Source organism: Serinus canaria, chromosome 28 (genome assembly GCF_022539315.1).
Source record: "Serinus canaria isolate serCan28SL12 chromosome 28, serCan2020, whole genome shotgun sequence".
Classification (NCBI taxonomy): domain Eukaryota; kingdom Metazoa; phylum Chordata; class Aves; order Passeriformes; family Fringillidae; genus Serinus; species Serinus canaria.
Genome location: NC_066341.1, coordinates 3,344,694 through 3,367,556, shown reverse-complemented (window position 1 = coordinate 3,367,556; position 22,863 = coordinate 3,344,694). Strand labels below are relative to the sequence as shown.

Sequence of the window (22,863 nt, the reverse complement as noted above, 5' to 3'; positions counted from 1 at the left end):
CTATTTTAATATATATTCATATATATTAAAATAGAATACATATAGTATTATATAATATATATTATATTATATACTATATAGTATTATATAATATAATATATATATTATATTATATTTTATATATATAATTATATATATATTATATATATTTATGCTATTAATTAAATATATAATATATATAGAATATATGTATGTGCATGTATACATACACATATATACATGCACATACACATATATATAATTAAATAGAATATATATAGTATTATGTAATATATATTATATTATATATAATATTCTATATAATATATAATTATATTATATATTATATAATATTTTTGATATTAATTAAATATATTATATATATATGTATGTGCATGTATATATATACATGTATTCGTGTATGTATGTGTGTGGGTGTGTATATGTGTGCATATATATATATATATACTTATATATATGTGTGTATATATATATATATATTTATATATACGTGTGTGTGTGTGTGTGTGTGTGCGTGTATAAAATATTTTTTATATGTTACGTGTCCCCCTGGCAACTTTCCACCCCTCAGCTCTTCATTCAAGCCCTCCTGGAATGAAAAGCACCTCCAGGGTGGCTTTGGGCTCGCTCTGCCCCACCGAGGGCTCAGCCTGGGGGTCCATCCTCACCTGGTGCTCCCCTCCTTCCCCCGTGTCCTTCCCCAGGGCCCCTCTCCCTTCCCAGGCAAGGGCAGCTCGGAACTGGCTCATTTTTCCAGCCTTTGCAGCCCTGCCAGGTAATTCTCCCTCCACCAAGGCTCACAAATTCAGCTCTGAAACCCCAGAGCCGCCTTCAGAAGGAAGGAGGAAATGAGCTCCTGCCTTTCATTGTGGAGGTGTCCTGCGAGGGGGTTGGTTGGAGAAGGCAGACTTTGGTTATTTTGGTTATTCCCAGGGGTTTTTCTTTGCTCGGGAGGGGGATTGTCCTGAGTGGGACCGTCCACGGTGGCACGGGCAGGAGAACGCAGCGATCCCCGCAGCCAGCGGGGCAGGAATGATGTAACTGCAGAGGGAAGGGACTGCTGAAAACACTGGCGAGTTCTTGAGGGCTTTTTTTCGGTTCACAGCCAGTCCCTGCCATCGCTGTGGAGCCTTTCAGGCCATTTCCTCACACTCTCCCTGAGTTTTTAACAGCACAGGTTAAAAAGCTCCGGTTAAAATGCACGATGGTGTTTGTTGTTTGTTGGTGGGGGGGAGAAAACCATCGAACCAAACCCAAGGCAGGTTTGTTTTATCTGCTTTGTGTGCCGCTGCCAGCACGGCCTCTGTCCCTCCTGGCTTTTCCTGGGATGTTTGATCCACAGGGGAGCCCCAGCATCGCCTCCAGGGCTGCCCCGAGCTCCCTCCCTGCCCCTCCGCAGAAAGGCTGAGTAGTTTTATACCGCTTCAGCCAAGACCTGCCTTCTGCACTGATGTCAGCAGCCAGGGAGGGACTTTTCCAGCCTTGTGGCTTTGGGGATTTTCTTTTTTTTTTTCTTTTTTTTTTTTTTTTCTTTTGGATAATCCTGGCAAAATTCCTGAGCAAAGTTTTTTTTTTTTTTTCTTCTCCCTTCTTTTTTTTTTTTTTTTTCTCTCTCTCGAGCAGCCCCTATCCATGTGCTGCCTCCGAGCCGCTCTCTTATTACTCCTCACTTCCTGAAAGTAGACTTTTTAGCAAAGCCTCCAACTCCAGCTCTGCCTGGGTCTGACAGAAGAAGTTTCTTAAGGAAGGCGACACAAACCCTCAGCCTGGAAACTTTCTGACACACGCAGGGCTGAGGGGGAGAGAGGAGCTTTTGGCTGCTGCTGGGAAAAAGAAGAGGAAAAAAAAAAAAAGAGAAGCTGAAGGAATTAAAAGGGGAAAAAAAAAAAAAAGAAGAAAGAAGGGAAAGCACTCGAAAAGGTAAAACGCTCTTTAAAATAATTTTTCCAGAGGAGACTCTTTGAGGTTGGAGTGGGGTGGTCTGGGGTGGAGGGAATGCGAATGTTCTTTGAAATCAGAACCGTCTCCCTGGAGAAGGAATGAGCCCGGAGAGCCTTGCACGCTGGAAAAACATTTATGAGAATGAAAACCATGTTCACCCTTCTCCAACATTCAGAGTTTCCATAAAAATGCAGGCTTGTGTTTCAAAGTGGCTGCAGGCAGCGGGAGCTGGGCTCTGCTGCTGCCTCCCTCACCTCCCCCAGCCCCTCTTTTTAATTGCATTAACCCCAGGATGGAATGTTTGCCTCTCTAAACCCCAAATCTGCTCTGCTGAGCTGCCCGGGGCCAAGCTCTCAATTACAGAGAGCAGCAGCTCCAAGCCCTGCTGCAGAATGAAACGTCCCTTGCTGCCTTCATTCCTGAGAATAAACACAGCCCGCGCTCCCTCTCCCTCTTTCCCTGTCTCTCTCTCCATCTTCAGGAGCTGCCAATGCCTCTCTCCCTCCTGATGTGCTCAGAGGATTATAAAGAGTCTGCCCTGAAAAAGTTGCAGTGTCACTGACTCCGTGTGCATCCCCGGGAGCTCGGCCCCACTGCTCTGCTCAGTTCTTTCTTTGCTTTGATTATGCTTTAAAGGTGGTTTTTTTATTATTTCTTTTTTAAAAATCAATCCCTCAGAAGATGTTATTTTAAACATCAAAGTAAATATTAGTGGTGGTGAGATGCCAGAAGATTATCTCATTAGAGCTGAAGGAGCTGGGCTATAAATAGAAAGGAGTTTATAAAATAACCTTGGCAAATATCTTCCAGAGGGGAAGAACCAACCAAGAGGGAAGTGTGGAGCGGTGCTGGGGGCAGGTAAATGTAAAATTTCACAGCGAGGCCCATTTTTGGGGACTTTTTGTGGCAGAGATGCAAAGCTCAGGAGGCATTTGTGTTCCTGCTGCCATCCCTGCCAACATCCCCGGGGCTGGAGACCAGCAGAGCTCTGGTTCTGCTCGTGCTGGGTTTTATCCTCCTTAGCAGCACCCAGTGGTGCCAGGACGGGATGCTGGGCATGGCAGGGAGGGTTTGGGGAGCCTTTGTTCCCCAAAGTGAAAGGGGAATGGTTCTGTGGGACACCCAGGTGATTCCCAGCACCGGGATGTTCCCCGAGCTGGGACCAGCCTTGCCTCCATCCCTGAGGCTCCCCGCAGTCCTGGGGAGGTTGTTCCCGAAGTTTCTCCATATATGGAACGTGCTGAGTGCTCCAGTTGCTCCATCCTCAGCCTCCCACTGTTCCTGCTTCGCCCCAGGGCAGCACCCTGTGCTCCCCCTCCTCCTCCCGACATCCCAAAAACCTCCCGGCGCCTCTTTGGGGCGGCTCCAGCCGCATTCCCCACGCGGGGAATGGGAAAGGTGCTGTCATCTCCTGCAAATCAGCTCTGCCCGGATAAGGCTGGGGGGGCTGAGCTGTTTCCTTTGGCACCGGGAGGCCCCGATAAGCCGGGCCTGAGCAGCCGCCGAGAGGCTGAAGAGGAGCCCCGAGGGGAGGAAGGTGGTGCTGCTCAGCATAAACAGTGTCTGTTCCTCCAACCTGAAACATGAGAGCCTCTCTTATCACCCGTGGCTCCAGGCCACCCAGGGACTGCTGGGGAGGAGCTGCTGCTCTCACCATTCCATGGAATCCTGGTGCAGGGACAGCCTGGGCTCCTCTTCCCTAAGGAGCAGCTCCATGGAGGGTCCTCAGCACCATAAGATAAGGAGATTCCCTTATCTCCAGCTTATCTGAAACCTCGGACCCCAAACCCCACTTTTCTTGCCAAGTTTCCAGCAATGAATTCCTTCTGAGCTGGGAGCAGGGCAGGATGTGTTTGTCACGTCCTGCCCTGCCTCGATCTTGGGTTAACACAAGATGAGCTTAGAACAAACAGGATTGGGACCAAACCCGTCACGTTTCCAGCAACGCTTGGCTGGGTGATGTCAGCTCAGAGGTGCTGAAGACACCCAAGGCAGAGAGGTCTTTCTGACCCCACCACTGTAGGAAATGTTTGCAGGGGGAGGAGTTACAAAGATTTCCCAGGAATCTGTGAGCAGGTTGGATCCCATGTGGGAGAGACACGTGGAAAACCACCAGCCTGGATGCAGCCCTCTTTTGCAGCACTGAGGGAGGTTTAAAGGGACACCATCCACCCCAACTTTCCCATCTTGATTATTGTGAGGGCCTTCAAGGAAGTCTGCAGGCAGCTGAAGGGTTGGGAGTCTCCACTGGGAAACTGCTGGAATATTTTAGCTCTGTCTGACTTCAGTGGAGCAACATCAGTGCAGGGTCTCCATCCAGCTGCTCCATTGCTGTTCCTCTCCCACCTTCTGCATCCTCCCAGGCTGGGAAATGCTTGGGATATTCCATGTCTGACTACTCAGAGTCTTTCATGGAATCATGGAATGGTTTGGGTTGGAAGGAACCTTAAAGTTCATCCAGTCCCACCCCTGCCTTGGCCAGGGACTCCTTCCACTGTCCCAGGCTGCTCCTAGCCCTGTCCAGCCTGGCCTTGGGCACTGCCAGGGATGGGACATCCACAGCTTTACACTTCTGCTTATCACCCATTATCAATATTGTGTTTCCTACTCTTACATCATTGCTTAATTTAAAAGGAAAAATTACTTAAAATTAATCTACTCCTGCGCAGTCCTGCAAATTTTTCTGAACTCAAAGACTCCTAAATGTTGGTCCCAAATGAGCTAAACTGGCAGGTGAAGTCCTGGCCTCCTGCTGTGGGATTTGTGCCCTTGGTGGGAAGTGGCTTTGACCAAAATGTAAATGCAGAGGATGAGTCAGTCCTGTCAGGGTTAGGGACTCTTCATGCCCTGGCTGTGGAGGAAGGAGCTGCATCTGGGCCACTTTTCCCTGAGTAAAGAACCTACAGGGAGGGGAAGAGGGCCCAGAATCTCATCCCAGCAGATCTCCTGGAGCTCCGGAGGAGCCAGAGCCTGGACATGACCTGCAGGTCTGTAAGGGCTGGAAGGATCCCACAGCTGAAGTGTTCTGCAAGGCTTCATCCCACAGGAGGCATCCCTGCTCCTGCAGGGCTCCCCTGGCACGGGGGTGATGCCTTGAGGAGCTGCAACAGAGGCTGGACAGAGTTCAGAGGAATAAAGTGGATATTTACTGCAGTGCCACAGCCACAGCCCTGGCTCTGCCCGGATGGCTCCAAGATGGAACCAAAAAGGGCTTGGCCACGAGGTCTCACATTTGTATAAGTTTTAGTCCATTTGCATAGAGGAGTTAACTGTCCAATTAACAACTTCAAATGATGAAGTTTCATCCTCCTTGCTTGCCTGCCCACCCTTCTCTTTTCACGTTGTTTGTGTTTTGGGCCTGAAGTTTGGAGGGATTGTCCTTGAGCCCAGCTGGAACAGGATTGTTTTGAACTCACCAGCCTGTGAAAAGATCCCAGTATAAATCCTATATCCTATATATATATCCTATATATATACCCTATAGATAGGATATAGGATATATAGAGATATACATATATATATATATATATATATATATATATATATATATATATACACACCTATATATATATATATGATAGAGGGTATATATATGTAGGATATATATAAGATATATAGAGATATACATATATATACATGATAGAGGATATATAGAGAGGATATAGGGTATATATAGAGAGAGGATATATATAGGACATAGGATATATAGGATATGGTGTGTATATACATAGCGGAGATATATATGCGTATATATTATATATATAGGTTATAGGATATATAGATATATATATGATAGAGGAGATATATATATAGGATATATATAGGATATAGGATATATAAGAGGATATAGGGTATATAGAGAGGATATATATAGAGAGAAGAGATATATATATAGCGGATATAAGATATATGTATGTATATATTATATATATATAGGTTATAGGAGATGATAGATGATAGATAGATAGATTAGATAGATAGATTGATAGATAGACAGATAGATAGATAGATAGATAGATAGATAGATAGATAGATAGATAGATAGATAGATAGATAGATAGATGTCCTATATATATCCTTAATATAAAGCTAAAAGCTGCACACCAAAACAGAACAGAAAAACTTAAACCCAGGGTATCAGGGTGACCTGTCCTGGGGTCTGTGGGTGCCTCTGCCATGGTCACTGCCCTGGGGATGGTGCCATGGCCTTGCACCCACTGTCACCTTGGCTGTCACCAAATCTCTCCCTGGTTTGTCCTGCTCTGGAAGGACACTTCCCCTGTGTCGTCCCTTCTCTGACTGGTTCTGGTTTCCTGGGGTGGACAGGCAGGTCCAAACTGGCTTTGCTGCTTTAGAGTGCCACTCTCAGCTCCCTGCATTTCCTCCTGTGTCCCTCTGGACAGGCTGGGCTGGGAGGTCCTGATCTGACACGAAGGGAACTCAGTTCTGAGGGGGGGATGGGACCAGAGGCCTCCTCATGTCCCTTCCAACCTCACTTATTCTTTAATTCAGCCTGGCAGGACCAGCTCAGCCTGAGGGGAGCTGGAGCTGAGCCATGCTGTGGATCCACCCCCCTGGGCAGGACTGGGCCATTGCTGGGGCAGTGCTGGATGAGGCTGTGCTGTGACAGTGACAGAAGGAGCTGCTGAGCCCTGCAGGTCCCTCTGTGCTTCTCCCAGCTCTGCTGGAGTCACCGCAGAGACTGTTCTTGGGAAGCTCAGCAGAGTTCTCCTGTCTCTCCAGCTGCAGCCTGAGACTGTGGGTGCACGAGGCGTGGCACCTGGTGACAGGGGCTGGAGGGGGACTGTGCCCTCCCCTGTAGCACGTCCAGCCTGATAACCAGACATGCCTTTGTTCCCTGGGAGGGCAGTAAGACCCTGGCCCAGGGTGCCCAGAGCAGCTGTGGCTGCCCCTGGATCCCTGGCAGTGCCCAAGGCCAGGCTGGACAGGGCTGGGAGCAGCTGGGACAGTGGGAGGTGTCTCTGCCATGGCAGGGGAATGGAACTAAATGAGCTTTGAGATCTCTTCTCACCCAAACCATTGTGTAGCTGGTGTATGGCCCTGTCCTACAGCCTGGCTGACAAAGAGCCAAATTTCGGGTGTGACACTCGGTGTGAGAGCTGTGACAGCTGGAGCTGCACCAGCCACGTAACCCTGCCTCAGCTGGGGCTCACAGCACAGAGCAGCTCCTTCCTGGAGACGGCCGGGCTGGTTATGCAGGTGAGCCCAGCTCGCTGCTGGCACACGAGGGTGTTTGTCTCAGTGCAAGCCCAGGGCTCGGTGCCCTGCGGGGATGGGTTGTGTAAGCACCGGCAGGGCTGGAGGGGAGCTGCGGGAGCCAGCACCGCCGGGATGGAGAGAGGAGCCAGCAGTGCCGGGATGGAGAGAGGAGCCAGCAGTGCCGGGATGGAGAGAGGAGCCAGCAGTGCCGGGATGGAGAGAGGAGCCAGCAGTGCCGGGATGGAGAGAGGAGCCAGCAGTGCCGGGATGGAGAGAGGAGCCAGCAGTGCCGGGATGGAGAGAGGAGCCAGCAGTGCCGGGATGGAGAGAGGAGCCAGCAGTGCCGGGATGGAGAGAGGAGCCAGCAGTGCCGGGATGGAGAGAGGAGCCAGCAGTGCCGGGATGGGGATGAGAGCCAGCCCTGCCAGGATGGAGAGATGAGAACCAGCCCTGCCGGGATGGGGATGAGAGCCAGCCCTGCTGGAATGGAGAGAGAAGGCAGCCCTGCCGCCCTGCCAGGATGGGGCTGAGCCAGCCCTGCCGGGATGGAGAGAGGAGCCAGCCCTGCCGGGATGGAGAGGAGCCAGCAGTGCCAATGGAGAGATGAGAACCAGCCCTGCCGGGATGGGGATGAGCCAGCCCTGCCGGGATGGAGAGAGGAGCCAGCCCTGCCAGGGTGGAGAAGAGCTGGCAGTGCAGGGATGGAAAGATGAGAACCAGTCCTGCCGGGATGGAGATGAACCAGCCCTGCTGGAATGGAGAGGAGCTGGCAGTGCCAGGATGGAGATGAACCAGCCATGCCGAGATGGAAAGAGGAGCCAGCCCTGCCGGGATGGGGATGAACCAGCCGTGCTGGGGTGGAGGTGCCCAGGTCTGGCTCTGCTTCCCTGCCTGCTCCGAGGTGGGAGCAGCCCTGGCCTTCCCCGGAGCCCTTTCCTGGCAGGGCCCTGGTGCTGCTCCGTGCCAGGAGGAGCAGCAGGAGCACAGGGAGAGCTGCCTGTACACAGGCCCAGGAGGTCTGGATTCTGTCCTGGCTGTGCTGAACCCCACACAGAGGGAGCATTTCATGGGGGCAGAGGTGGCCACGGAGATGCAGGGTATAAAAATGGCATTTGTGCATGGAATATCTGTATTCCATGGATGGCAGGGCACAGGGAGGTGGGCACCAGGCCTGTCTGCAGGTAGTGTGTGCCGACAAAGTGTTATCAACGTGTATCCATGTGCAGATAACATCTGTCCCCACGCAGATAATGTGTATTTCCATGCAGATAGCATGTATCTTCATGTTGGTAACACATTATCACATGCAGATAACTTGTATCCATGCCCAGATAATGTCTGTACCATGCAGATAAGTTCTATTCCATGCAGACAGCGTGTGTATCCTCATGCTGATAACATGGCATCACATGAAGATAATGAGTATCCATATCCAGATAACATCTATGCCCATGCAGATAAGATCTATTCCATGACCTATACCATAAAATCTATTCCATTATCTATTCCATAAGATCTATTCCATGAGATTTATTCCATGATCTAGTCCATAAGATTTATTCCACCATCATGGAGATGACGTGTTATCCCTGTGCAGATGACATCTATCCTCATGCAGATAACATGTATCCTCATGCAGATAACGTGTTATCACATGCAGATAACGTGTATCCATGTGCAAATAGCGTTTAATCCGCATTAAAACTCCACCTATCCCCATCCCCTTGTGCCCAAGCAGCCGCAGCTGTGCCCTGGGTGCATGTGGGTGACACGAGTGTCCCTTCATTCGTGGGACATGAGTGTCCCTGTGTGCTGGGGAATGCACTCCGTTAATGACTAACACGCCGTTAATGACTGGCACGCCGCCGTTGTTAATGACTGGCACGCCGTTAATGACTGCCCGGCCTCTCTCTAATCCCGCCGCTCTGTGCCTGGCTGCAGCCAGCGAGGAGAGCGGTGGCAGAGCGCCAGCAAGTCTGGGTCACATGGAGAGACTCCAAACTATTGCATAAGTCCCGTCTGAGAGTGGACCTGCCTGGTGGAGTCCTCTCCCGAAAGCAGGAGGAGTCCCGGGTTGGGAGCGCTGGGACGCTCGGTGCCCGCCTTCCCCCGGGCTGGAATTGTGGCACTGCTCTGGCAGCTCCAGCCCTGCCCCGGGCCCAGCTCCCCGTCCCGAGCAGGATCCGAGCTGGCACTTCCCTCCCGCTTTCCTGCTGAGGACCTCCGAGCATTTTACCACACTTGGAGAAGTGCAATGACCCCGGCGTTCCAGATAGGGCCAGGTCCTTATGTAACGCAGGGATAGGATTTCCAGAGAGCCAAGCAGGCGGTGTCAGAGCGAGGTCGCTGCTCCCAGCTCTCCTCCCCCTGCCCTGGCTTTGGCACAAGCTCCCTTTGCCCCTTTGCTGGCAAAATTAAAGATTTTGGAGAGGAGTGAGAAGGGGGGTTTGGCCCTTTCCTCACCAGGATTGCACTGAATAGATTTGACTGTAAAATAATTATCGTGTTTTTGAAAAAAAAAAAAAAAAAAAAACCAAGAAAAAACCCAACCAACCCTCCTCCCACACACAGTGCTGGAGTGAGCCCAAAGCCCCGTGAAGCTGCTGTACAAAGGGATGCAGGGTGTGCCCGGCCAGAGCGCAGCAGGGCCGGCTGTGGAGCACCACAGAGAGCCTGGAAGAGGGATCTGGTTCTGCAAAGGCAGGGAGACTGTGCCCCTGGCACCCAGGCTGGCACCAGGGTGCTGGCAGGGGGACAGAGATATTGGAATATTACCAATAGAGCTGGACAGGACATGCCTGAGCTTGTCTGGCCCTGCTGCTGAACCAAACAGTGGCACTGTGGTGTTTCACCCCACAGACACTTTTGGCCATGGCTGGGTGGTGTTTCACCCCACAGACACTTTTGGCCATGGCTGGGTGGTGTTTCACCCCACAGACACTTTTGGCCATGGCTGGGTGGTGTTTCACCCCAGGGACACTTTTGGCCATGGCTGTGTGGTGTTTCACCCCAGGGACACTTTTGGCCATGGCTGGGTGGTGTTTCACCCCAGGGACACTTTTGGCCATGGCTGGGTGGTGTTTCACCCCAGGGACACTTTTGGCTGGCTGGGTGCTCCAGCTGGGCACGTGGGGACAAGTCCAGGCCTGCAGGAGCTCAGGTGGTGCTGGGATGGAGCTTCCCCCTGTATCAGGATCTGCTCCTCAGGTTTCCCTCTGTGGAGAAGCTTTAGGGCAATGGGGAAGGGAAGGAGTCGGTTCTGATGGAGGGTTTGGGTCCAGAGCTTTGTTCTGGCCCACAGCCTCTGAACCCAGCCCCAGCTCCAGCAGAACTCCTGAGCCCGTGGGTGCTGCTCCTTTTAACCCCGGGGAGAGGGCAGGAAAGGGACAGGGAGCCACCAGCCAGGGACAGGAGGGGAGGTCTCAAGGGACAGAGGACACCTGGATGGCCCAGTGCCCCCGGGGGTAGAGGGCATCCTTTGGATCTGCCAGTCACTGATGCCCTTCTGGAATGCCAGGACTGACAGACAGTGCTGGGAGGGGAAAGGAGAGGTGAGTGACACACCTGGGAGGGAATTATCAGGGGAGGGACCCGAGGTATCTGAGGCAAACCACGACATCACACCCCAACACAGAGACCCGGCTCAGAGCCCTCAGCTCTCAGGGTCCCGCTGGCAGTGTGGGTCTGCATTTCCCACATTGCTGGGGAGCACCTTTGGATGGGGCTGGATCTGATTTTACTGGTGTGAAAACAGCACCTGCCTCCTGGGAAGCTGAAATGGGACCCGCAGTCACTGGGGTGTGCTAAGAGCAGCTCTCAGGAGGAGGTGAATCAGCCCTGGAAAGGAGAGGGGCTGCACTGAGCATCCCGGGCCCCCTCCCTGCCCCGAGAGGGTCAGCAGGGAAGGGACAGGCTGAGTTGGCATTGCACCAGCTGGGACTGGTGGCGGGGCTGAGCAGAGGGGGTGCAGGGCAGCCAAAGGGTGGCTGTGCAGGCAGGAGCCACCCCGGGGCTGGAGGCTGCAGTGTTCTGGGAACGGGGATAACTCCATGTTTCTAATTCCTCACTCGCCGTGGCCTCAGGGAGGCCACACTTGGAGCAGCAAAGCAGATTATGGCTCAAGTTCTTATTCTGTGTTCTGCAGACCTGTGACTTTAACCCTTTTCTTGCAGTTTGCAGATGCTCCTGGCAGCAAAAACACAGATTTCTGTGGGTTTAACCCCTAGTGCTGCCCTAGAGCTGAGAAATGACTTCCCAGTGGAAGTCCTGTCATGCTGGCAAGATGACTGCAGGGAGACTTCTGCCATCTGCAGCTCAGCATGTTTTCCACTTGGCAGCCCGGCCAAATATTTTGTCGGGACTCTCAGGACGTTCTCCTGCTGGGAGCCAGGGAGGTCTCCGGGACAGTTTTGCATCCCCCACGTGCTCAGCCCGTGCCGGGAGCAGCCTGCGGGAGGAGCGGGGCTGAGTGTTCCATCCCCGGGAACGTGCAGGGACCTGCCCGGAGCTGCCAGCTGGGAGCTGGGAGGTGCCTGAGCAGGCAGGGAACACCCGGAGCCCCGGGGAGTGCAGGGGCTGAGACCCCCGCAGAAAACACAGAAATGCAGCAGCAGCTGCGAGGGACCTGCCCTGCCAGGCCCTGGGGGTGCAGAGAGAGGGTGAGGAGGAGCAGGGATGGAGGGATGATGAGAAGGTTTTGGACATTGCTGGTTGGGCCAGGGAGGGATTGTCCCACTCTGCTCTGTCCTGGGGCAGCCTCACCTCCATGGCTGGGGCCACTTTGGGCACCACAAAATCAGAAGGATCCAAAGCTGTTGGAGAGTGCCCAAAGGAGGGACACAGAGCTGGGGAAGGGGCTGAGGAGCAGCTGAGGGCACTTGGCTCCTTCAGCTGGAGCACAGGAGACTGAGGGGAGGCTCCTGGGGGCTGCAGCTCCTCCCCAGGGGAGGCACAGGGGCAGGGGCTGAGCTCTGGGACAGGGACAGGGGGCCAGGAAGGGCTGGAGCTGGGCCAGGGCTTGGCATGGAGCTCAGGGCAAGGTTCTTCCCCCCGAGGGTGCTGGGCACTGCCCAGGCTCCCCAGGGAATGGTCCCGAGGCTGCCAGAGCTGCAGGAGCTCTCAGGGCTGCTCAGGGTGGGGGTGTTGGGGTGCCTGTGCAGGGACAGGGGCTGGGCTGATCATCCCTGAGGGTCTCCCCCAGCTCAGGATGTTCCATGATCTTTGATTTGATAATTCTAGAGCACCAGGAGAGGCTGAGGGAGCTGGAAAGGGGCTCAGCTGGAGAAAAGGAGGCTCAGGCAGGACCTTGTGGCTCTGCAGAACTCCCTGACAGGAGGGGACAGCCGGGGGGGTTGAGCTCTGCTCCCAGGGAGCAAGCAATGGGACACAGCCTCAAATTGCCCCAGGAGATGTTCAGATTGGATATGAGGAAAAATATCTTCACTGGGAGGGTGAAAGTTGATTCCAGCTGAGGCTTTACAGCAAAAACCTGTGGCCCTCTGATGCCTTGTAAAGGCTGACCTAGAACAGAGAATAGACAGAGCTAAAGAATGAAGCAGGATTTATTAGAGGCCTCAATGGATCCACCTTGGGCAGCACAAGAGCCCAGCCAGGGCTGCACCCAAGATGAACCAAAATGGTCCCAAAATGGACACCAGGTCACAGGGTCTCTCCCTGGGATCAGCTCTGCTCCATTTGCACCTTGCAGTTCATTGTCCCATTCCAGCCCCGGCCCATCCAGTCCCACCCTTGTTTTTCTCTCTCCAGCCCACGGGGTTTGTGCTCCTGGGCTGAGATTTGGGTCATTTGTCCTTGGTGCCCAGCTGGAGCAGGAATTGTTTTGTCTCCCTGCTCTGGGCACAGAGCTCACCATCCCATAATGTGAACCCAGACCCAAACACTAAAGCAGCACAGAGTGTGAAAAATAGAAAAGCTCAAAGCTGAGGTGTCACCTCCACAGAGCAGCGATGGCAGGTGACAGGGACACTGTTCTTCAGGTGACTTTAGGAGCAGCACCCAGGAGCTACAGGCACTCAGGGGCTGTTGTGTGTGCTGGAGGGCAGCTGGGAGCCCAGCAGAAGGAGAGACCCCACCGTGGGTAGCAGGGGACCCATGTGGGTGGTGGGAAAGCCTAAAAAACCTCCTCCTGCTGCTGCTGCTGCTGCTGCTGCCAAGTGCCCTCGCTGCCCTGGCACAGCTCTGAGCCCAAATGCCAGTCCCCTGCAGGACTATTTCCTTTCCATTTCCCTAGAATTTCTATTTCCATGGAAAATGAGGCCATTGGGGCCAGCCTGGGGCTCACAGCTCTTCCCCCAGAGATAAACTTTGACCTGGTGGAACAACTCCCAGGCTGGAGCAGCTGGAGGAGCAGAAACCCCTGTGGTGCTGTTTGTAGGGGCTGCCAGGGCTGCTGTGGGGCTGGGCAGCCCCTTGGAAGGGTCAGGGGGCACCTGGGGCCAAAAGGGACCAAGCTGTGAGATGTGGCACCATGATAACCCCAATAGCCCCGGTGTGGTTATAGGGTGGTGTCAATTCCCCAGTTTACACAAGAATAAAAGAACGTTGAGGCTTTCCTTCCTTAAAATAACTCAGCCCAGAAATGCTGTTGGGGTGGTGCAGCTGTGGGGTCCTGCTCCCACTGTTTTCCCACTGTTTTCCTATTGCTTTCTCACTGTTCCCAGCGCTCCCCCTGAGGTGCTGCTCTCACTTCTCCCAGTGCTCCCATGTCTGAAAGACGTCAGTGGAAGGCCTGGCAGGGGGTGCACTAAAAGTATTTCCTCTCCCCCGGGGTAAGTTGGAAGCAGAAATCTGTGTTTGTATTTATTTCTCCGTCAGAAAAAAAAAAAAAAAAAAAAAAGGAAAAGGACACCTGAGCTCATAATTTGCAAAAGTTGGATGAGAAACCTGGAAGCTGCCGGGCCCTGCATCTTTAAAAGCAGTTAAATTCCTCTTCCCTGCACTAGGAGGCACCTTGAACCTTCCTCTTGGCCCCGAGCATCGCCCATCTGCTTCCTATTACCTTCCCCTGCGCTGCTGGAGCCGGCCCAGCAGCCGGGGAGTTCTGTCTGCAGCTGCGAGCAGCTCTCATCTGCCCCGCTCCTTCTGCTCTTCTCGCTTCATCCCAGCTGGAATGTCACCCCCTGTCCCAGCCCCTTCCTTCCCGGCGGTGTTCGGGGTGGCAGGAGGTGAGCTGGCCGCTGTGGTGGCCTTGTCCCCCGGTGTCGCTCGGGTTCACGCGGCCAAAGCCACCCTTGGCACCGGCAGCCGGGAGCGTCAGCCCGAGCCGAGCCTGCCAAGGACAGCGAATTCCTTGGGAAGGAGCAGATCGGAAGCGGCCCAAGCGAGGCAGGCACGGGACCGGAGAGGTCACGCCGTGTCCCTGAGCTGTCCCCGAGCTGTCCCAGCCCGGCCCGTGGCACCCCCGTGTCCCGCCGGGGCTCCGCCATCCTGCAAAACGAAGTTATGGAAAACTTGATCGGGATGGAAGCACCAGAGCTCCTCCGGCTCCTGGTCCTTCCTCCGGGTGCTCCTTCTACTCCTCGGAGCTGGATCCACCTGTGAGGAGAACACATTTCTCTAGGTGCTACTCCTGCTGCTCGGAGCTGGATCCACCCATGGGGAGAGCTGCAAGTTTCACCTGTGAGGAGAACACCTTCCTCCAGGTGCTCCAGGTGCTCCTCAGAGATGGATCCACCCATGAGGAGAACACCTTCCTCCAGGTGCTCCAGGTGCTCCTCAGAGCTGGATCCACCCGTGAGGAGAACACCTTCCTCTGGGTGCTCCTCAGAGCTGGATCCACCGGTGGGGAGAGAACCTTCCTCCAGGTGCTCCTCCTGCTCCTTAGAGCCTGATCCACCCATCGGAGCAGGATCCACCTGTGAGGACGACACCTTCCTCTGGGTGCTCCTTGGAGCTGGATCCACCCATGAGGGGATGAGCAGGATTCACCTGTGAGGAGAGCACCTTCTTCCTGCTCTTCCTGCTCATTGGAGCCTGATCCACCCATGGGGAGAGGAGCAGGATTCACCTGTGAGGAGAACGCCTTCCTCTAGATGTTTTTCCTGCTGCCCAGAGCTGGATCCACCTATGAGGAGAACACCTTCTTTCAGGTGCTCCTTGGAGCCTGATCCCCCCATGGGGAGAGGAGCAGGATTCACCCATGGGGAGAAAATCTTCCTCCAGGTGCTCCTCCTGCTCCTCGGAGCTGGATCCACCCGTGGGGAGAGAACCAGGATCCAGCTGTGAGGAGAAGGTGGATCCTTCCTCACCTTCCTCCAGGTGCTCCTCCTGCTCCTCGGGCTTTGAGAATGCAGCCCCGCCGGGAAGGGGCCGTGTTTTCCCCGCTGCCTGCAGGGAGGGATCGCAGCCGGGCCCTTCCCCCAGCCCGGCCCGCAGGAATTTTGCAGCTGTAATTCCTGCCTTGCGCTGCTCCCAGCGCGTCTCCTTCCCCCAAGGTCAAGGCTGTGGGCTCCTGGCGCCGGGGCTCCTTCCCGGCCGGTTCCGGGGGATGCTGAGCGGCCGGGAAGGGCAGGGGGGACACGGGGAGAGTCAGGGAGAGGAGGGGGGAAGACGGAAAGCCTGGAGGAAAAGGGTTTGACAGCTGGAAAACAAGGGAGATCAGTCGTGTGAAGCCCAGGAGAAAACACACTTTAGTTGGCTCCGTGGGTTTTGGAGCCGTGACAGGATTGAAAAGTTGGAATTGTGAGCTTTGGGACATGCTGAAAAATGCTGGCTTGGGAGAGGGCTTTGCTTTCAACTTCTTGCTTTTCCAGTCCAATTCCCACAGCTGGAGCAGGCACAGAGCAACCCCCAGGTGCCTTTCCTGGCCCTGGCTGTGCCCTCTCTGTGCCACAGCCCCTCTCTGTGGCACCACGGGGGATGCTGTCACCGGGTCTCAGCATCATCTTTTGGGGGTGGAATGGGGCAGAATTCCTGCCCCAACCCTCTTCCCCCCACTCCCTGATTCCCCTTACCTGTCCCAGGGAAAAGGAGCAGCCCAAGGTGGGAGCTGCCCCTCTATTCTCAGGGCCACTCACAGGATGCTCAGTTTTGGAGGCCACCTCGTGTTGTGTCCGGACTTTGCAGAGGAAAACCTGGCAAGTGGCCCCAGATGGGACTGGGGAGTCCAGGCCGAGGCCTCACTGAGGATCTTTGGCCATTCTTAACTGTAAATAAGCAGTGAAAAATCTTAAAGTTATGCAACTCTGAATTGTGTTTAAAGCTGAGTGTTTCATCTCCCACTGTTTCTGCCTAGTAGGGGAAAAAAGCATTAATTTAGGTTACTGGCTTGAAGCTGGAGGAGGGGGGATTTAGATGAGATTTTAGGAAGAAATCCTTCCCTGTGAGGTTGCCCAGAGCAGCTGTGGCTGCCCCTGGATCTCTGGAAGTGTCCCAGGCCAGGCTGGATGGGCTTGGAGCACCCTGGATTTGTGGAAGGTGTCCCTGCCCCTGTAAAATGAGATAAGCTTTAAGGTCCTTCCCAACCCAAACCATTCTGTAACTTCCAAGATAAATTTGGGCAGGAATCATCTCCTGGATTTCCCTTTGTGCCTCCCCTACACCACCTCTGGGCTGTGCCAGGTGTCATTCCTGCAGCACAAATACCATTCATGGCACAGTAAAGATGGGAAAACAGGAGCAGAAATTCACTTCCAGGGATTCAGATTCCCATAAGGACACGGAGGGGAGTGGGGCAGACCCCAGGAGGACCCAGCTCCCCTGCCCTGGGCAGTTCAAACCAGCCCAGAGCACAGCAAGGTGAGGGTTAAGCGTTTCCTTACTGGATGAGGACCACACACGGGCCCTGGCTGCTGACACCTTTGCAAAGAGAACCCTCCTCCTGTCTCCAGCCTCTTCCCATGCTTGGGAGCTCTTCCTGCTTTTCCCAGGGAGCTCATTCTGGGGAGCTCATCCCTCCTTTCCCAGGGAGATCATCCCACCGTTCCCAGGAGTTCATCCTGCCATTCCTGGGGAACTCATCCTGCCTTTCCCGGGAGTTCACCCCGCCATTCATGGGGGGATGCTCCCCGTTTCATGAGGAGCTCATCCCATCTTTTTCTGGGACCTCATCCTGCCATTCCCTGGGAGTTCATCCTGCCTTTCCTGGGACCTCATCCCCAAGGAACTCATCCCGCTGTTCCTGAGATCTCATACTGCCTTTTCCAGGATCTAGTCCTGGGGACCCCATCCTGCATTTCCCAGGAGCTCATCCTGCCTTTCCCAGCCCTGCTCCAGCCCGTGGGATCTGTCCTTCTGCTGCAGGTCTTTATCTGCCACCCCTGCAGGGAGGTTTGCGTTTGCCCAATGGGTCGTGCCCTGCAGCGTCACCGCTGGGATATTTGGGATTTTCTAGGATGTGCTGCACTCCTCCCCTACTCATGGAGTGGGTGGGCAAGAAGAAAACCCCACAGGCTTTGTGCAAGTCCCCAGCTCGATTCGAGCTTGATGTAATCGCCTCAGACTGAGTGGAAATTCTCAGCAAGCCAGGAATCTTTCACCAGAGCAATTAGCAGAGGGCTTTAAAGAACAAATGCGATTGGAATCTCGGGATCCATTTGTGGATGGGGTTGAGGGTGAGTTTCTTGAATGGGTTCTTTGTTTTCCATCACTTTTTTAGGTTCAGCCAGTACACTTTGAGAGCAAGTGCTCTTCCCTCAGTGCAGTGACAGTCCTTAAAGTATGTTTGAAATCCAGGGAAGCCTCAGAGAGGATTTCTGGGTTGCTGCTCACCACCACCCTGCCAGTGCCGTTATTTCCTGCTCGCTTTAAGGGATCAGGTGACCCTGGGCACTCTTGGGGCTGCTCTTCCCAGAGGGTGCTGCCACAGGATAAAGGATTCCCATTGATCCTGAGCTCCTTTCCGCAGGTACCAGCTGGGAGAACCCACACGAGTGCAGTGCAGAACTGATGGGATTAATCCATCCTCAAACCCTTCCCATCCTCTTCTCCTCTTTTCCTCTCCTCAATCCCACTCCTGCCTTCTCCAGCACCCCGCTTTCCTCATTCCCCTGCCCACCTCGAGTCCTTCTCCATCCCATTGCTCACCCCCCTCTCCCCCGCAGGGGCGATGCCGGGGCTGGGGACGAGCCCGTGCTGACCCCGCGGTGCTGGCCTGGCACTGCCCACCCCCACCGGCCTCGGGAGAGCACGGAGCGGCCGAGGATGCCTGCGGAGGGACCCGGGACTCCTCTCTGGACATAAGGGGTGGCCGAGGGAGAGACATGTGGGGACAGCGCCCTCCCAGCCGGCACAGATCTCCCTGCTCCGACACGAGCGGCGCTGACCATGGCCACAGCCTGGAGGCTCCTCACCTGGACCGTCACCCTCGGCCTGGCCGGGGGCACCTTCCCTGGCTTCCCCTTCCAGTCACAAGGTAGGGATGGGGTGGGGTGGGACGGGATCGGACGGGACGGGATGGGATGGGATGGGATCGGATCGGACGGGACTGGATGGGATTGGATGGGACGGGACGGGGTGGGGTGGGATGGGACGGGACAGGACGGGACGGGATGAGATGGGATGGGATGGGATGGGATGGGATGGGACGGGATGGGGTGGGGTGGGGTGGGACGGGACAGGGTGGGATGGTGTAGTGTTTAAGAGCCTCAAAGAGAGATTCGGGACTCCAGGCAGCTCTTCTAAATGCAGTTTCTTGTATCCAAGACCTTACAGCAGTCCAGGGTTGTGGGTGACAGAGCCTGTGCCCTCAGCTGTCAGCTCCAGCTGCAGGCAGGACTGGAGACCTGTATCCCTCATTCAGGCTCTGACTAATGGTGCCTCACGTTGGGCGCCGCTGTAAGAGCCTGAATGAGGGATGTGGGACTCCAAGCAGCTCTTCTAAATGCAATTTATTGTATACAAAATGCAGTTTATTCCATCCAAAAGTTACAGCAGTCCAGGGTCATGGGTGACAGAGCCTGTGCCCACAGCTGCCAGCTCCATCTCCAGCAGGCCTGGAGACCCTTTGGTTTTTGTTCCAATGCATTATCTACTTTTCTTTGCTGAGCATCTTCATCCAGTAGAACCAATCTATCCCTTAACTATTATCTATAGCCTATCATAACTGCTGTAATTACCACATTCATGTCACTGTTCTCCAGTCACTAAAAGTCAGTACATTACAGTTTAAGCTAGAAGTTGTTTTTCAGTTTTCTTGCAGTGGAAAATTCTGAGACCTTTTTTTCTACTTGCAACATTTGCTGACTTCTTTGCCCGTGCTCTCTTTCTGCTTGGTAAAAACATCTTCTTGTTTGGGGTGGGTTTATCCTTTGCTCTAAGCCATAAAACCCCTTCTAAGTCACACACCCTTTGCCTCCTTGGTTATCCACTAAGACTGGCTCAGCAATTCTTTTCTTCTCGATCAAAACTTGCTTCCATCTTTATTCCTTCGTCAAACTCTACATCCAAAAATCTTTCTGCCAGGCCTAAGTATCTGTGAGACTTTCTCATCAAAGTTTCATCCTTCCCAGCAGCAGTGGTTTTGGTTGTGTCCAGAGTGACATCCCTGAGGAGATGCAGTGTCCAGCCCACAGCACCACCAGCTTCTCACACACCACCCCACCCTCAGCTCTGGACATGTTTTTCCTCCTGAAGAGCCTTTCAGATCAGGATCAGAGCCTGCAGCCCGAGTCCCAGGTGTTTTGTAGGCACAGTGGGCACAAACCACCCTCTGATTCACTCTTTTCCAAGCCCACGTGGACTGCAAAGAGGCAAAAAGGAAAAAAAAACACTTCCGACAGCAAATTTTTCCAAGCCCGAAGTCATTTCTGAGTGCAAAAAGTCACCCTTGTTTGCCCAGCCCCATCACAGGGAGGTGCTGGGATGGAGCAAAAGCTGGAGCATGGGAAGTTAAAACCCTAATAATTAATTCTGGCAACTCAGAGGTGCCAGGAGGGTTTATGGTGGGGAAGGATGGGAGCTCAGCCCTAATTCCAGAGGGTGGAAGGGCCATCCCATTCCTGGTGGCCAAGAAAACCACTCTGTCAGGCTCCCACACTGGAAAACAGAGGAAAAGGAAACTTCCCAGTGCTGCCCTGTGGTGAGAGTGCAGTTTGGAGCTGGCTGAGTTTCTAATGGCCGGGAAGGCTCCGTAGGTGGGGGCTGGCAAAATTCAGCCACCCTGGAGCAGCCAGGCCTCTCCTGCTGGCTTAGGAAACAACAACAAGTGGGATGCAGAAAGCACAAGAAGACTTTTCCAGAGGGAACAGAGGGAAAATCTCCTGTGAGGGCTCAGGAGGCTCAAACCCCCCCAGGCAGGAGGGGTTCAGGAGGACACTCAGTGAGGAGGAGCTGTCCTGCTCCAGCACATGGATATTTCCCATTTCAGCTCCAGCCTCTGGGGCTGAGGGCTGTCAGACAGAGCCAGATTGTCAGTTCCTTTGCTTCTTTTCTGCCTCTCAGGGTTGGGAAAGAAAGCACTCAAGAGAGTATTTCTTGTTGGGACTCAGGTGTTTATCAGTTCTTATCCATGTCAAAGCCTCACAAACCCTGAGTTCTGCAGCACTTTAACAAACTAAAAATGGAGCCCCATCTCTCTCTCTACAAGGCCTTCTAAGGATTAACTGCCCAATTCAGAAATGACACCGAAATTATTTTTACTTTTAACCCAATAACCAACCACCCATGGCCTGCAAGGGGGACGTTTTATCCAATTACACAAAACCACCCAAACCATGGAGAAGAAGGTGAAGGAGAAGTAGAAAAAGGAGAAGAGAAAAAAGGAGAAGAAGAAGATGGAGAAGAAGAATGTGAAGAAGAAGAAGAAGAAGGTGGAGAAGAAGGTGAAGAAGAAGAAGAAGAAGGTGGAGAAGAAGGTGAAGAAGGAGAAGAAGAAGACGGACCAGCCTTCACCTTAGAACCTCCATCTTGCTTTATATCCATCACTGCATTCTAAACCCTCCAGCTCTGAGTTTCCTACCCTGTGCTATCACACACTTCTATCCAAACTCCACACCCACAATCCCAGTTCTGTCATTCCATTCTGGAAGCTTCTCCACAGCCCCAGGTCAATGCAGTGTTCCCTTGGGGGTCAGTGCCTCCCAGCACAGAAATCTGAAATTCTCAGCAGCCAGGGCTCCAACACCAGATCTCTGCTCAGATCCAATCTGGCAGTCTCTGGGACATTTTCCTTTAAAAAGGAGGAGTTTCTGCTGAGGTTGTTCCAGTTTGTTTGGCAGCCTGCAGAGCTGTGTTGCTGTGCCAGCACAGGTGGAGGGGCTGGGGACAGTACCCTTGTCACAGCACAGCCTGGATGGCACCACCTGGGCTCAGCTCAAGGGCCCTGCTTAGCCAGGCTGGGGTGATAAAACCAATCCAGGGAGCTGGGGGGGCAGGTTGGGGTCACAGAGAGAGACCTGGCTGGGGAATTGGGACATCTGACTTCTCCTCCTGCTCATTTTCTGCACCACTGGAGGAATTCTGCTTTTCCTCTCTCTTATTTTGATGTCAGGATTGGCATTTCAAGGACCCTGTGCCCCTGCAGCCCTTGCAGCTCTGACTGCAGAGGAGGTTGGGGTGGGGCTGTTGTTTTGTGTTCTCAGAGCCAGCAGCTCCCTGTAGCAGCTGCAGATGTCCTGAGGAACTCACAGGGAGAAAAATTAAATAAAATTTTCCCCTGAGTCATTGTCACCCCAAGGCTCCTTCTGCCTCCTTTTGAAGAAACCTCACTGCTGGGTCTGTTCCTGGAGGGATTCAGGTTAAAATAACCCTGCAAAGCTCAGAGCTGGACTCTGCAAAACTGGGATTCCCTCTGCCCAGTGGAGATGAAAGGACCTGGGACACTCCAGGTCCAGAGCCACAACTGGGGTGTCCTGAAGGGCCCTTTGGGCCAGGCTCTTCCTCTCCATCACCTGCAGAGGAAAAAGTTGCATTCCATAAGCTGCTAACCCAAGGTTCTGCAGGCTGCAGCGTTTGGGGAATTTCCCAGGATTCTGCAGGCTGGGCAGAGCCTTGGGATCCCAATTGTTGGAATGCTGTGGCAGGACCATCACCCTCCACTTGCAGTGCACTCGGGCTGGCATTGCTGGGTGTCCAACTCCCTTTGCAGGCTGTGCTTGGTTTGGACAGACAGGTGTCTGCTAAGGAAGGCAGGAGCCTCCCCTGAAATGGAAAATGTAACCCCCCTCCCTTCGAATTGCTAAAAAATTTAAATTAAGGGGCTCTCAGGCAACAAATATTGGAGCAGGAATAACAGTTCTTTACTAGGGAAGAAAATAAAAGGATAAAATAAACAATGCAGGAAACAACCAAAACCCTGCCAGAGGCAGAGCACAGCCTGACACCCTGTGGGTCAGGGGGCTGGCAGCAGTGCCACTGGAATTGTGGCTCAGCCCTCCTGCAGTGCCAGGGCTGGTTCTGCTGGAGCAGGGATCCTGGAGAAGGGTGCACTCTGCCTCTGGAGATCCAGGGGAAGAGGCAGCTGCTGCTCCTCTGGGAAATCCAGTGCAGAAGCTGTGCTGGTGTTCCAGAATCTCCAGATTCTATCCAGGTAGGAATGCCTGGCTCCTCCCCCTGGGCTCCCATCTCCCATGGGATGCTGTAGCTCTTATCAGCCATGCAGGGACATTCCACAGCCTCTTATCAGCAGGGGTCTGCCCAGAGGGAGGAGTGGGTGTGGAAGAGAAAAGGAAAACTGCCCACTGAGCAGGATACAGCTGCCATCCAGGTGGCAAATAGAATAGAATTTGCTTGACACTCCTGGACACG

General features: G+C 53.5%; 1 protein-coding gene across 2 annotated transcripts in view; it reads left to right on the top strand.

Moving 5' to 3' along the window:
• The first annotated feature begins 1,588 nt into the window (after window positions 1-1,588).
• Window positions 1,589-22,863, top strand: part of ADAMTS10 (ADAM metallopeptidase with thrombospondin type 1 motif 10) — a 70,637-nt gene continuing 49,362 nt past the window's right edge. For both annotated transcript variants that reach the window (XM_050986195.1, XM_050986194.1), the window contains exons 1-2: window positions 1,589-1,920; window positions 18,222-18,532. In XM_050986195.1, the coding sequence (XP_050842152.1) occupies window positions 18,445-18,532 (88 nt within the window). In that variant the 5' untranslated portion in view covers window positions 1,589-1,920; window positions 18,222-18,444. The remainder of the gene's footprint in view (window positions 1,921-18,221; window positions 18,533-22,863) is intronic.